At 39.4% G+C, this 15,711-nt stretch overlaps 1 protein-coding gene across 1 annotated transcript; it reads left to right on the top strand.

Moving 5' to 3' along the window:
- The first annotated feature begins 2,578 nt into the window (after positions 1 to 2,578).
- On the top strand, positions 2,579 to 14,356 carry sgcg (sarcoglycan, gamma). The gene is made up of 8 exons (XM_062419096.1): positions 2,579 to 2,674; positions 6,398 to 6,599; positions 7,096 to 7,200; positions 9,435 to 9,522; positions 10,415 to 10,534; positions 11,432 to 11,504; positions 11,813 to 11,936; positions 12,835 to 14,356. The coding sequence occupies exons 2-8, from the start codon at positions 6,405 to 6,407 to the stop codon at positions 13,000 to 13,002; spliced, it is 873 nt and encodes a 290-aa protein (XP_062275080.1). The 5' UTR covers positions 2,579 to 2,674; positions 6,398 to 6,404; the 3' UTR covers positions 13,003 to 14,356.
- Positions 14,357 to 15,711: the final 1,355 nt, after the last annotated feature.

Here is a 15,711-nt window from a genome sequence, read left to right as displayed (position 1 = left end):
CCAGAACTCCCCGCCTGGTTTTATCCCAGACAATAATCAACAGACATGAAGGAGTTGAAGTTAATGAGATGCTTGATTCAGCCTGAATATCATTATGTTCAAACACTGCAATGTTATGACTGAACCACCAGGTTTGTTCCTTTATGTGGGAATTGAATAAACCTGCCAAAGCATCCGAGCTTGACAGAGTGTGTCACAGTGAACATGCACGTCTGCTTGGTCAGAGTTTATAAAAAACTGTACATTGATCTTTGGGTCTGTTGGAGATAGCGAGGCCATTTTCACAGCAGTCACATTTTGACTTATCACAGTAAGACGAGCACCGGTGTTACTAACCATGTTCTGTTCAAGTGTCCCAGTAAGACATGACAGTGACAAAGGCTTATCGCACAGAAACAGGAAATATTGAATTAAGTGGGAAATGGTTCCTTGTCCCATCCACCTGGAAGATGTCAATCAAACCCAGACTGTGCACACTCACACACAGAGAGAGCTCCAATTACCCGAAATAGGCAAATTCACCAATGTGGGTGTGCAGAGCATTTAAAATCACATTTTTGAAGCTGCCACTGTTTGTGCCTTATTAATACTCTTCTCAGGACTTTGTGTGTAAGGTCTGAGTTTGATTGACATGCTTTGTTGCTCCTGCTATGTTAGGACAAATTAACACCACGATCATATCTCATTCGTTCAGTGAGGTTCAATGACTTCATGTAATTCATACAGCTCCAAGCTCAACCTGAGCAGCAGTCTAATCCGCCAGAATAACTCTGTGTGGGCGTGCAGAAACAAAAATGTTTCGTAACAGTGAAAACACCACCATCCTATAAACCAGAGACAGAACAGAGAGCTGAGCAGATGTGTGTGTAACTATTTATACACATACACAAATGCCCCGTTCATTATTTTTTCCACTTTCTATTCTTGAGCACACGATTAAAACGCACAGATGTTTTCTTTCTGTTTGCTTCCGTTATGGCTTCTTTCTTTGCACAAATTAAACATGTGGCTTCAGAACTCTTTAACATCACCAGCTTCATCAATGGTGAGCGTCAATCAATTCATCACCAGCTGGTGTATGAAAGGCGTCTGTGTCTGTAGTTGCCTGACTGAAAATCATTGGGCCTATTCCTAAAATGAAATTTAAGAAGGGTGTTAATTAAGGAAGAGTATATACACACACTACTGTATGTATGCAGTATATATGTGTGTGTAAATGTTTTATAACAAAAGGAGAATAATGTTAAAATAGTCTTACATGACACTAAAGTTAAGAAGTACATTAATATGGAATATTGGTAACATTTATATACCATGGGGTAAAGAGCTTTCAGCCGATCTGCCCCCCGCCTTTGGAACTCTCTCCCACCAGACATTTGCACTTCGGACTCTGTTTCCACCTTTAAATCCCGCCTGAAAATGCACCTATTCAGAGTGGCATACTCTGTCTCACACTAACTATGCAATCACGTTCTTGTTTATTTATTGTACTGATGCACTTTATAGTCACATTCATATTTATTCTTTATCTTTGCACTAAAATGTACCTGATTTATATTGTTTGATGTACTGTTGTCGTGTTTTATGTGCCTTGTAAGGTGTCCTTGAGTGCTTTGAAAGGCGCCTTTAAAAAAAATGCATTATTATTATTATTATTATTATTATTATTTAAAGCCCCCTTATTTTGTTATTATTATTATTTATATTTAATAAACTGTGTATACACATTTAATAAACTATAAAGTAGTTCTAAGCAGATATAAGAACAATTTAACCAACTATATTTGCTCACAACTACATCATTGTGTGGTATAAACCATTTATATACTACTTTAAAATGCTAAATAGGGGGGCTTTAAAGTGTTACCAGAATATCTGTATTTTAGGGATATTGAAAGATGGCCTTAAATTGTTGATATTTGTTTACCTACCTTACATCAACAAAGTTTGGAAAATATTGTATTTTTTAATCCAAATACTTAAATATTCTTCTTCACAGTTACAATACCCCTCCTCCTTCCTGCCTATTAATAGTCTTTGTTTTCTGCCCCTCTAACTGCCGTCCTCAAGGTCTGCCTGTGCTGCTGCCTGTCACACAGCAGAGCTATCTGAAACACCAGCTTAGCTTCATGTTGAGAGCCATGACTGAAGTCTCAAATTAGACTGGACTGCCATGGGTTGGGCAGTGAAAGTGACTCACTGGTATGCATGACAAAACAACTGCCTCTGTTCATGGTGGATGGTTTCTTTCTCAATCTCTCGCAGTGTCTGTGAGACAGATTGAAGCTCTCCACTGATGGTTAAAGCTCCCCTCCCTCCCTCTCTCTCTCTCTCTCTCTCTCTCTCTCTCTCTCTCTCTCTCTCTCTCTCTCTCTCTCTCTCTCTCTATTTCTGTCTCTCTCTCTCTCTCTCATATACACTGATGATATTCAAATGTCTGCAGGCAGGGTTAAAGGCAGAGAGACTCAGAGTGGGTATGCATGGGGAGTGGGAGCGCCGTCTTGTGGCGATTAGTCAGGGCACTTCCATAGCTGGATTTATGGCACGCAGCTGTTGAGTGGCTGAAAGACGTGTGAGGAGCTCAGGCACTGCTGCTTCTCAAGCTGCTCGTACCAGCTCGAGCTCTGCTTACTGTTGCGTAGGGAAGGGGACTGCTGTGCCTCGACACACAACGGTGAGTACTCTGCCTTTTTCCACTGGTTCAAATACTCTGTGTCATTGTGTCTCTTTTATTAACTAAAAGTCTCTTTCCGATTAAGAGTTTTACAAAGCAACATTTGGACTTAATGTGTCCTTTTTTCCCCCAGTTTTTCCTTCTTTCTGACTCATGTGTCTCATGTTGTGCTGTGATTACTGTGTAGTCCTTCCAGATGTAGTTTGGGATTAGGAAAAACATTTTTCTTCTGTTGTCAGCTGATGTTAGATTGACCATACATGGCCAGAAAGAATTACATACAAAAATAACTTTGCCAAAGAGTAAAGTGCCTCACTCATATTTTTCTCTATGTTAAGAGCAATGCCCCAATGTTTTTACTTGTTCAGTAGTTGTACCAAAGCTGTGTGTGTCTGTGTGTGTGTGTCCCATGGTGCTTTTTTAAATTTAGTTCACAATGCCATGCCCTATTTTTAGAAGTTAAGGCATCACAGCAGAGTGGAGCCATGAAGCCGGCTGTCTTACTACACAGACAGGACAGAAACTTCAGCCCTGTGCTCAGCTTTCGATCGCTCCTTGCTCCACAACAGTGTTCCCCTGTGAATGTCCTCCCAAAACTTCTGGCATTCGGTCAGGTCAAGCCTTGGCTCAGAAGGGAGGCCTGGATTCTCAATTACAGCCGGACCCTGTGGATTTTAGGCAAGCAGTTAGCCTGTCCGCCCCGGCCCCGGCTCTCATCCAGAGGTCAGAGACTGAGACAGAACCACACAGGGAGCATCACTTTTTTAAGGTTAATTGAGGGGATGCCCTAGGATAAATAGCACTGTTGACGGTGGTCCAATAATTAACATCTCAGGGGGAAGGACTTTGTTAGAGGGCAGCAAAATCTTTGAAACTTTCATTTAATTGCCCCTCATGTGGCTTTAAAGTTTCAGATTGAGAATTGGATTAAAACTTTTGTCACTGACCAGTTTTCTGTAATTGGGAAGATTCAGAAATAAAGGCACTGACATGATACAACTGTTTTCTCTTGAAGATTGGACTTTATTTTCCCCTCTATAAAGTCTCATAAATTGAGCATTCCTGGCACTTGAGTGGCAAGACTGTTCTGGGAGTGTTTATTTGGGTTACTATGGAAGGATCTGTCTGTGGCTGAAGGGCTGGTAACACTGAAACTGGAGCTGGAAGACGCCTTTACAGATCCAGCCCTAAAGCTGCTTCCCCTCTCATACTGCTGCCAAAGTACGGAAGCCTCTTAATGCCTTCATTTAAAGTAATTAGACTGGGTTAGATCAAATTCATTAACATCATAATGAACACATCCTGAGCTCTTTCCTCCTCACCGCTCAATTGCCAACATGTTTACACGCAAATGATCTGTGGTTGTTAATAGGCACAGTGCGGGGGTATTGGAACCGGTCAATTTAACAGACATTGAATAATCTTAGTCTTTTTTTGTCTCTCAGTAGAGAGCTTCCTCGAAAACGCACCACAAATAAAAGCTAACCGAATCCATGCTGTAGCTTACACCGTCAGCTGATCAGAGATTCAATTTGCTTTATGACTCATTCGCACGTGTACGATTAATAAATATAAATGAGGTGAGATATGGACAAAAAAATTAGCATTTGACCCTCCAATCTCTTCTCCCCTATAGAAATGGCACAAACTATTTTTTTCTCCTTTATCGGGCATCATTCATTTGTCTGGTTGTGAAATAAGGGCTATTCATCACAGCTGGGCTTGCCGGCCATGTGACAGGCCCTGTGGAGAGGCAGATTTGGTCATAGAAATACTCTCTGGCTTTTATGCCAACCCGTCTCCTCTCCCCCATGTTTACTGCAAACAGCAAGAAACGAGCTATGGTTCCTTTATCATCCATCCTCCCTCTGAACCATCTCCTGGACCTCATAGAGCTCGGACCCCAGCAGCAAGCGGATACACTTTTATCCAGCGTCCCTTGCTGTGAGGGCAGAGCAACATTTACCATCATTATTTAGAGAAAAACAACTTATTTGAGTTACTGCATACGGTAACTGCATGCAGAGTATGTCAGCCTTCTCTGCTAGCTACATGGGAGTCACAGTGGGGTGATGTGCCCGGCTGAACATCTGTTAATGTCAAAGAAGAATGACTTTTTGCTTTGAAAAGTGTCTCTTTAAACATGATGGAAAACACCTTAACTATGGCAATAAGATGCGACATCTGTCCCCTATGCAAATCAGCCTTTGCTACCAGAGTCTGTCAGCTTCAGAATACACTGCTGAAATATCATAGACGCATCTTTGTTTAGATAGCTTTTGGCATAAAGTTGAGATGAGATGATGAAGATTTAGAGCAGCTTTTTCCTGGGAGAAAAACTGCAGTCTGTCTTTACGTGTCCACCAGTTTTGGGTGTTTGATTGAGTCATAACAATCTATGACTGACAGCGTTTTCCTCCGGCCTTGTCCTCAGTGGGAGTATCTTTCTCTGCAGCCTGTGTCTGGTTATTAATGCAGATTCTCTGCTGTCACTGTGTGTCGGATGGTCCAAAAATGTGCTGACTGGAGGGCTCGCTCTGAGGTCCTGCAGTCTTGTAGTCGGAGCTCTGTCTGCTTTCACGTGAACCGAATACAGAAAACTACTGTTGGTGTTTGAATTTGTAATACTCGCTGTGGTTTGAAATATGCTGACATTCATCTCCTCGCTTCTTGTTATTGATAGCCTGCTGCTGTGTAGTCAGAAAGTACTGCCGCGGCTCTGTAATAAGTGGCTTTTTTCTTTGCCTTTGCCTTTTTGAAGAACTGCTGGAAATTCAGTCAAGTTTTCCATTGGCACACTCAGCCAGATATCCACTGCGTTTGTACTTGAGCTCTGGACTCATGAATGACATACTGTGCAGTCTGTGAACAAGGCACTATATGGAGATTCAATTAAGCAGTGTGTATGAAAGTAAGCTTAAAGTTTCACACATTCTGCCGGATGTGTTAAAGCTGTTAGGGTTAGAGTTAGAGGGGAAAGCTATATCAGTCCACACCCATAGACCAAACATGATCTGTGGCTTTCTGTTGAGAAACACATCCTAAATCAGACCATTTTACAGTATTGTATTAAGACTCTATAATGTGCTGTAAAGGAAAAAAGTATAAATCACTTTCACGCTGATTTTATACAAGTCTAAATAGGCACAACTAGAGGAACAGTTGGTGTCCTATTAGCAGCTATTGTGTGCAGGAAGTTAATTATCAATAAGCAAAAACATGTTAGTAATCATATCCAGTCAACATTTTTATCAAAGATCTCACCACATATTTTTTATGACAAATAAAAATACACTTTGAATAGTTATTTGTGCTTCCACATCCCACTAAGTTGCATGCTGGACCATGATTGGCTCCAGACTAGTTGTGATGTCACAAATCATGCTTGTAGATACACGTCTTAAACCGAAATACAAGATGAGCAAGGAGAAATGTGATGAATTTGAAAACAGCCTTCGGACACATCACTTGGAGGGAAGGGGGCGTTAACGTTACACTATGCACTATGACTGCAGATCTTGGCCAGTTGACCTATTTTACAATGATATATAAATAAAGTTACTCTTCACGGCCTGTTTTCGCTGATCCCTGACAAACTCCCACTGACTCTGTGGCATGCAGTGTGCACAATCTCACTGAGCTGCACAGAAGAGTGGTGTTTCCTTTTTTCTTTTAACATCTGTTTCTGTTGCCTGTGTGCCTGCTTTGGTGTATCGTGCCCAGTCAGCAGATGGTGCGGGAGGAATATGTCACCACCACCCAGGGCAGCAGCGTGCCCAGGCCGGTGCCCGAACACGTCTACAAGATCGGCATCTATGGCTGGAGGAAGCGCTGTCTCTACCTGTTTGTCCTGTTGCTCATCGCCATCCTGGTGGTCAACTTTGCCCTCACCATCTGGATCCTCAGGGTGATGTGGTTCAACACGGTACGCATGATTCACCTTCCCCTTTCTTTCTTCTTTTAACTGTGTTAATATCTAATGTAACATTGTTATTTTTAAGTTTTGATTGTGTATTTATCACACTGACCCAGTGCTACCTGATATTACCATTAATAGTAGTAGTAGAGTGTCTGTAGTATAATCAATCATTGACTGATACTTGGCTGTCAAAGCAAGGTAGTTTATGTTGGTTTTTCATGGAGACTTGTCACGTCCAGATGGCATCTCTGGATTTATGCAGGAGCAAAACAAGAGATGCAACACACACTTGGATACACATATACACACACTAATGTGGAGTGTACACTGCTAGAGCAACTAGCTGGTTCGTTCATACAATCTAAAGCCATACAGACAACATTCCTACAATATGTTATTTGAAAATTACAATTCCTCGCCTCATCTTGCAGGCAAAGCTGTTAAGTCAATTTACAGTTAATTCATCCCCCCTTTATCTGAATACACAAATATGTGGTTGCAGGAAGGGATGGGACACCTACAAGTCCACTCTGATGGGGTAAAGCTGGAGGAGGGTGAGTCTGAGTTTCTGTTTCCTGTCTACGCTGAGGAGATCCACTCCAGAGAAGTAAGATAATAAGGAACACACTTTTTCTTTCTTTGCACATTCTTCCTCACTCTACTATCCCTTTACGTCCTGCTTGCCCCCCCTCTTCTGTCCTCTTCCTGGCTATTTGTCATACCACTGTTTGCTCAGATAAATAGTCCGACAACATGGCCATTATTTTATCCCATTGTTTACCAAACTTGCATGGCTGAATCTGTGCTGGCTTCATGTCCTCCTATCACCTAAATCTCATTCCTTGCAGAGTTTTTATCCAGCTGGAATGAGTGAGCTGCATATTTCTGACTGTACTTTTTTTGGGAGATGTGTCAGATCAAACTGGATTTGGCAGTCCCGTACAGCACTTGGTGGTGCACTGAGCTCCACATTAACTTCAGGGATATTTGTGGTGGAAAGTAGTTTATAGCCCGCCTGCAACAGCAGATGGGAACACTTTGCTGCAGTTGTTTACATGTTATGGCTTTTCTTGCTCATAGCAGCGATTTTTTTTGGGATTTTTTTGTTGTTGCATTCTTTACATTTTATGGGCCTCATTAAAAAAGCAGTGTATTCATCATTTATGGACGGACACTTTCTCTAATGCATTTTATGGATTTCTAACGAGATTCAGGGATTTACAGTAGTGAATTACTGCCTTGTCTGCTATATCAACGTTTGTTCCTTTGAGCATTACGTTATATACACAAGGATCCTTATATCTTACTGTGAAGGAGTAGAAGTGATTTATTGCTTAACGTTGCCTCATTAAAAAAATAGTTTTTTGTGTTTTTGTTATTTCTGCTGATATAGCTGGTCTGATATCTTATTTGTGTTAAAAATGATTACCATATTCTAATAACACACACTTTATAAATTGTTTATAAATTGTAATTAATTGCTTTATTACTTGTTAATTAATTTTAATAATGATACTGATGCTAATGATAATTTAATTACAATGATTATTATTATTATAATACAGTAAGTCAGTTATAAGCCAGTAAGATTATGTATATCCTCTATCCTTCATTTATAAGTAGATTTATAAATGTTAGTAAGTCGTAAAGGATCCCATAATCCAAGGATGTGGTTGTAAATGTTAATGTTTGTTCATAAATATACTCCATTATAGTTGTGCATAGGTGGAAATGTCCTGATGAAGTAAAGGGACAATAAAAAAAAGAGGGAAAACAAAGCTGCACACTTATAACTCTGCAATTATGCATTTATTACAATAGATTAAGATCATGTTTCAGCATCCTGATGAGGGCAGTTTGTCGAAACCTTGAAATAAAGTTATGCATTTGCAGCTTTTTCTTAAAAAAAAAAAAAAAAGGCAAATTCAGGAATACATCTTTACAAAGGCTGATTTAAGACTACACAGCCACGTTAGTTTTAAGCTAAATGCTAACATCAGCATGCTAGCATGCTCATAATCACATTGCTAACATGGTGATGCTCTATCTGGTGTAATATTTACCATGGTCACATTTTATTTAGTTTGACTCTGCTAACAAAACAAAGACAAAATGTCACACCTTCTGCATATATTTCATGAACCAAAGTATTGAAACAAACATGTTCAAGGTTCCAACACTTCAAATTAATTGATGTAGAAATACTCCCTACACGTCAAGAGCCAGGCCTTCAAACTGTCCTTGATGCTTTGTCTGCAATGTTTTTGTTCTATCTTGTTGCCAATCTGAAGCATGCTCATAAACCATACCATATTAATACAGCAGCCATTTTCCTCTGATGTCATGCTCAAGGTGTGAAGATCAAATGCTATTAACAAGAGCATAACGTCGTACTGCTTTGTTCCAGGTTTCAATTCATTCATTAGTTTCATAGAAAAGAAATGCTGCCAAGTATAAATCTCATGTTTTCAGCTTGAACATGAATGAATGTATTTGAGAAGTTAACATTTTGAGTAAAGGGCTAGAAATAGGAGCTAGAACAGCCTGTTTAAGACAGGGAGGCTGCATAAAGGGCCAGTAGCCTATAAGATAAATAAGGAGATTTTTGAACTGTAAATCACGTAAGGGGTCAGAGACTCCAAGTGTTGGACTGACCTACATTGCCATCCATAGAGCAACAGTACTAGCTTAGCAAATAACCTCAAAATGTGTTCAAGTTGAGTAAAAATAAGTTTACACATACTGAAAATAATTCCCATTGTTATTACTTTTCTGTTTAATATGTACAAAGTATCTGGATGGTATCATGACATGTTTATTTTTTTCCTTTTTTCCCCCCAGGACTCTTCACTCCTTGTGAACTCACTACAAAATGTTTCCCTTAATGCCCGCAATGAAAATGGTGATGTCACAGGGAGGACATTTGTGGGTAAGAGAGGACACATGCCTGCACAGAGAGACACAGATAGCACTTGCCCATTACAAAGTGTCCTATTGATGTGAGAGGGCAAGAGTAAAGTCATTCATGCACTTGTCCTGCAGCAATTTCTCATCCAACATTAACAGTTACCAGAAGTCATCTCTCCATTATAATCTCAGATTTCCATTTAAAATCCATTAAATGCAACATTCCTTTCTCTACCATTGCTTCTGGATCGTTCTATATTATAAAGAGGGCCCGGGGCCTATGGGGGTTCATATTTGTGCATCTTTTATGACTTACCAACGGCTGTACTGGCTATTTTGTCATAATTAAAAGGCCAGCAAATGACCCAGCTAGTTGCCATGTTCCACAGTGCCGTTATGTGTCTTTGATCATTAAGCCGTAAAAAGTATAGCCTGCATCCTTTTGGCCCTCTGTACATATATCTGAAATGCTTGTAAAGGAAGGTTACATGCCGGTTCACTGTTGTAGGTGCTGATGTGGGTTAAACATCTTACTGACTGATCTACCTGGTTTAGATTAGCCTCTCACAGGGCTGTGAGCATTGATGTAGTGAAGGGTAAAATGAGATGACCTCAGATACATTACCTTTCAGTATGAGCAAAAATGGCCTCTCTGAGATGTAAATTCTTTGTTCACTGGCCGGTTTTCACACATTTTTTATATATTGCATTTATATTCAGTGGATGGGTTTTCTTGCCTTTTGTGGGCCACCATACCACTGCGAGTAAGAAGATTTTCCTACTCTAAAGCATGACTGTAGACACTGGAGATATGAAAAGCATAACAGAAAGAGACAGATTAGATTTTGATGACTGTTATATTTTCATGTAATATTACCAAACCCCTTCAGGTAGTGTTGTTGTTGTTGTTGCAGGTCCAAAAGAGGCTCAGGGACACACTCCGAATCTGCTCATTAACTCCCACAATGACAACATGCTGTTCACTGCAGATGGCGAACAGACTGTGATTGGACCAGACAAACTACGCATCACAGGTAAACCAACGGCTGCCACCTGCTGCCATCTTGGAAATATCGCATGCCTCTTGGCAAAAAATGTTTTTTGCCTTTAGAAAAAGATAATATTGTCAACAGATGTGAACTCAACAGGAGCAAATTTGGTTTGATGGCAGATATACGTACAACAATCCAACATCCAAGGACAAAGACAGACGCAGTCATTTTGATAATCATTCATGTAATACAGTTAGTGTGCTTTAATATCTCTAAGGCACATCTACATATAATAAAATGTCATAGATGCAATGTGAAATCTCTCTTGATTAATGCCATGTAGTTGGCATCCATCACATTAGTAGATGATTTTAAAAAGTATCATGCAACATACAACCCTACAGTGCTGCAAACATACAAAACCATCATATAACACAAGTATCTAGCTGAACCATCCCCCATTTCTATCCTGTTTCCCCTCACTGTCTTTCAGCGTCCAGAATGTGTATTGATGGTGCTGTGGGTCACTGACCACACACTGTGATGGCTGATTAATGTCGAAGGGAGTGTCAGCCGATAGCTTCATTATGCCCAGGGTCATTTTGATCTACGGGGATGAGCAGCCAGCCAGCAGCCGATGAACTGTTTTCTAAAAATCCTTCAACACAAAGCTTCTGTGCCCACGAAGAGTTGAAGAATTCCACCACAGCTGGATCCAAATTCTGTAGCCCTGTTTAGGGTTTTCGGATCCAGTTTTCTCTCTAGTGCCTCCCCTGATCTGTCTCCCTCTCAAATCCAGCATTGCTTGGTTTACTACAATCAAAACCAGTTGCAAGCTTTGCACAGAATGAAAAAATAGTGATGTTGTTGTTATTAGATATGTTCAGTCCAGTTGCCTCAGTTTACATGTGTGAATGTTTGTGTCTTTTCTTTCATCAGGTCCCGAAGGAGCGCTGTTCCAGCATTCAGTGGAGGTTCCCCTGCTGAGGTCTGAACTTTTCAAAGACCTGAGGTGAGCATTTCAGCCATCTTATATGAATCATATTCATGGAAAACACATCAATACCGAGTTCTACAAAGTATATGGAAGAAGAGGGGAAGATACTCTTTTAGCAGAAAACAATACCCACAGAAAAAAAGACATGTGGGTTGTGAAAGGTTCTACAATACACATCAACCTCTAATTTTACTTTCTTCAATTTTACCCTTTAATGAATCTAAAGAGAATCTGATTTTTTTGTTTAGTAAGAATAAAAGAGCTGATAGATGACAGATGAATGGTAGCTGTGATCTTCATAATGCTGAGATGTTTTACTTCAGGTTGGAGTCTCCTACTCGCTCTCTTAGTTTGGACGCACCAAAAGGAGTTCATATGAAAGCCCTGGCTGGCGACATTGAAGCTGCTTCCAACATGGATATCATTCTACAGTCAAGTGTAGGACTGGTAAGACAAACATTGTTGAGTGTGCTAGTACACACCAACTTCACATCTGTTTTTCTTTTTCTTTTTGATTACCAAGGAAACGCTTCTATAATCTCACACTGTCACATCAGTACCAGAGCCTTAATGAAGTGTAGTTTGATAGAAGCTCTACTTTCTTTTCTCAAAAGCTCACAGATCACCTTCAGTGAGCTCATTAGACCACACAGTTCCACTTTATAATTAATGTGAAAGTATTGCTTGTTGCAAAGCTACTGCACTGCCAGTGAGCAATGATCTATTTGGACTTCTGGTAGATTTGATCATTGTTTGTTCATTGCCTTTTTGTTACAAAGTCTTTGTGTTATGTAGGTCTGTGGTGGCGTGGTGGTTTGCAGTTTCCATGTCACTGTTTAGAGTGAGGTTTGGTGATGATTCAGGCTGGATAATTGTTTTGGTGCTGCTAACAGTGTGAACTACAGAAGGCTTTAGCAGGCTTCTTTTTTGAACTAATTTACGGTGAAGTAATGTATATGACAACATATGTGGTTTCAGGGTATAACACACAATCATCACACTTTTCTTGCTCTAGGGGAGAAAATTGGGTATGAATGTGTGCTAAACTTGAAATGGTTAATAGTGAATATTATTTGAATGCTCACATTGTCCTTTTTATTTTTTTTATTTTTTTTAGCAATGTAGGCTTTTCAATTTTTGCAATCTTTTATTTAATTTATCAGATAGTATTTTTGCACTGGTTAGGCACTCACTGGACATCCTTCTATAGCTTCCATCACATGATGCATGTACGTACTCAGTTTAAGTGGAAAGTATGAAGCAGAGGGATTCTTTTGTGTTGATTCAATGCAACTCTGTTGTTCTCCTTTAATCGTCCTTGCTCTCCATGCTGTCTGCTGTACAGCTGGTGCTGGATGCTGAGACTGTGAGCATGCCGAGCCTGCCCCTGGGCCAAGGAGGGGTTTCTGGAAATGCTCAGGATCTCTATGAGGTTTGTGTCTGTCCCAGCGGCAAGCTCTTCCTGTCCAAGGCAGAGGTCACCTCCACTTGCAGCGAGAACCAGGAGTGCTAGATAGACTCTGACAAGGTAATCGATTTTCCATCTCTCAGAAGAGGTGTCTTCTGGGAGGCAACAAGCACAACAGTTCATATCCAGTCAGTCTTTTTTAAAATCTTTATACCACAGTGGATCGCTGTGCAAGATCCCACTGGAACGTTGAGGCTGGTAAAAATACAATGACTGCTGGTGTACATGTCGGATATGTCATGAAATGCATCCTTTTAGTTGCATTTATGACCTTCTAATCATTCAGCTGAAACAAATTGGCACTCAGTATCAAATTCAGTCCTGCATCAGAGCTTTTAAAGTATTTTTTACACACACACACACAGTATCATGGCTGGGCAATGAGGAGCTGGTTAACAGCTTACATCCTATGCAATATTATCTTGTGGTGCAATAAATAAAATTGACACATATCGAGGGCTTGGAGTGATCACAAAATGTCAGAATGTAATAAAAAAATATTTTTGGGGTTTACTTACGCCCTTCTTGCTCCAAGCCCTCGGTAAGTAGTGTTTTTGTTTCGGTGTTTAGCATGTTTTATTTGATCGGAGATAAATTAGAGAAATGCTGGTATATATTTTGTCACTGTCAGAGTCAATTCAGAGATGGCTTTTGTCTCTTTTTACTCAAATTTAGAGCCACAGACTAGTTTCTTGTTTTGTTTCGACTGGTGTATAGGATTGGGTTTAAAATATCATGTCTTTATGGCACCATAAAGTGTCACTAGTGTGGTATCACATGTGAGTTCTTTTTCTGTTTTATTACCATGTATGTTTGGCCTGTACTATTTCTAAGTCCTGCATAAGCATGTAATTATGCATTAGCTACAAGACAGGCAGGTTTTCTTGCAACTAAGTTTGTCTGTGTTTGTTCAGTGACCTCATTTACAACCAAAGGTCTACCACTAAAAGACATTACTTTTGACCACCGCAAGCAAGCAAAAACAAAAAAAAAACAGGTCTAATAAACATACTGCTGTTGTGTGTAGTTTCTGATTCTGAGTGGAAAAATAATGATAGATTATTTTATTCAGTTTTGTGTTTTGGTTCAAATATGCCTTTCTTTCTTTAGAAAAAAAGTGCATGACAAGTGCATAACATTTGCCTTTATTATAAGATCCACCATGTCAAAAAGGGCAGTATTTTGTAAAGATAGTTACATTGAGTTTAGCATCAATTTATATTTCTGCAAGACTGTTTTTTCTTATATCATAATTTACATCTCATGGCCTTGTGTTATCACTGTCAGTGTTGATAAGTAGTTAACTTGCAGTTCTCACCTATGTTGGCATATTTTGATAAAGTGTTTAATGTGTATTTATTAATTTTGTATGTTTAATAAACTTTGTGCTATTCTTCTATTGTGTGTCTATCCGAGCTATTTATTGTCTGATACTTGTTTCTCTGAAGATTTATCTCGTTTTTTGATTAAATCATATGGACAAAAGGGTACCAAAGTTCTGGCAGTCCCTAAATTCAATACATAATATATTTAAAGTCCAGTTTCTTATTTTCTGCTGGGCACATGAGCTGTACAGTGGAAATAGACACATCACTTCCTAACCACATTTGTTAGCTCTCTGCTGCTCTCTAGTGGAAAAGCTCTGCAGTACCACCAAGATAAGCAGCAAAGATGGAGGAAATGACTCCCCCCAGCCACAAGAGCACTGTTTGGTCCTGTTCAGTATATCAAATTTGGTTGAAGCATAGAACTGTGGCATTTGTTCGCATCCATACAATTATGCTGATGTCAAACAATATTAGCTGACCTGGTCATGACCTTAGCAGTAACTTTTTTTCAAATCCAGTGTTTGAAAAAATACCATATTAGAAAATAAGATTTTTGGCATGTGAATTTAGCCCTAAAACAGCATAATGCCACAAATGTGTAAACGTCTAAAATTCTGTAAAACATTAATGGCAAAGATGAGTTTAAAGTAAAATATATATCATTAAAGAAATTAACAAAAACGGACACTATTTATTTAAGGTGAATTTATTAGGCCTTTCTATGGCACAGTGTACATCATCATGTATAATACACAAAGTTCTCCAAGGCTTATTCAAGGGGAATCTCTCAACTGAGTCACCTTAAGCTTGAGGTGAAATAAGACAACAGATACCAGGAAGCACATTTTAAATTATGTTTAAAAATGACATTTACAATATATGGTCTGTGTATGTATAGTCCTTCAAATCAAAGGTAAAACAAAGCCAGTAAAATGGTAAAAACACACAAGCACCACAGTTTGGTGCTGTTCTATGTTCCTTAAACCAGACAAAGTTCAAATTACAAAAAATGTATGAACATGGTTTCATGCTGGCAGAAGTTAACATGCTAACGGTTGTGCCCAAATGATAGCATATATATGGCTCTTCATTTTATCAAACTGTCCTACTGATTATTCCCAAAGTCAAGTCAAGTCAGTTTTATTTATATAGTGCCAAATCACTACAAAAGTTATCTCAGGGCACAGTTTTATTCTCCCAAACACACCATCACTGTAAAGAGAAACTTTTGGATGACTTGTTTAAGCAAAAGCTGAGCTACAGTCCTTACTCTGTCCTAGTTATCAAAACAGGAGACTCACACTTGGTTCATATGAACAAGTTATGATGCATGATAGTCACCAAATGTTAGGGTATAGAGCACAACATTTAACACAGCTATAACAAAACATATCCCCAGTAAGAAAACAATTTTGTCTAACGTAAC

Source organism: Scomber scombrus, chromosome 5 (assembly GCF_963691925.1).
Source record: "Scomber scombrus chromosome 5, fScoSco1.1, whole genome shotgun sequence".
Lineage (NCBI taxonomy): Eukaryota > Metazoa > Chordata > Actinopteri > Scombriformes > Scombridae > Scomber > Scomber scombrus.
The sequence above is the reverse complement of the archived record's forward strand: the minus strand, read 5'-3'. Positions and strand labels throughout refer to the sequence as shown.

Coding starts and splice junctions, on each gene's coding strand:
- sgcg (XM_062419096.1), top strand. CDS start 6,405: ATGGTGCGGGAGGAATATGTCACCACCACCCAGGGCAGCAGCGTGCCC. Junction 9,523..10,414: donor CACAGGGAGGACATTTGTGG/GTAAGAGAGGAC, acceptor TTGTTGTTGCAG/GTCCAAAAGAGGCTCAGGGA. Junction 11,937..12,834: donor TACAGTCAAGTGTAGGACTG/GTAAGACAAACA, acceptor TCTGCTGTACAG/CTGGTGCTGGATGCTGAGAC.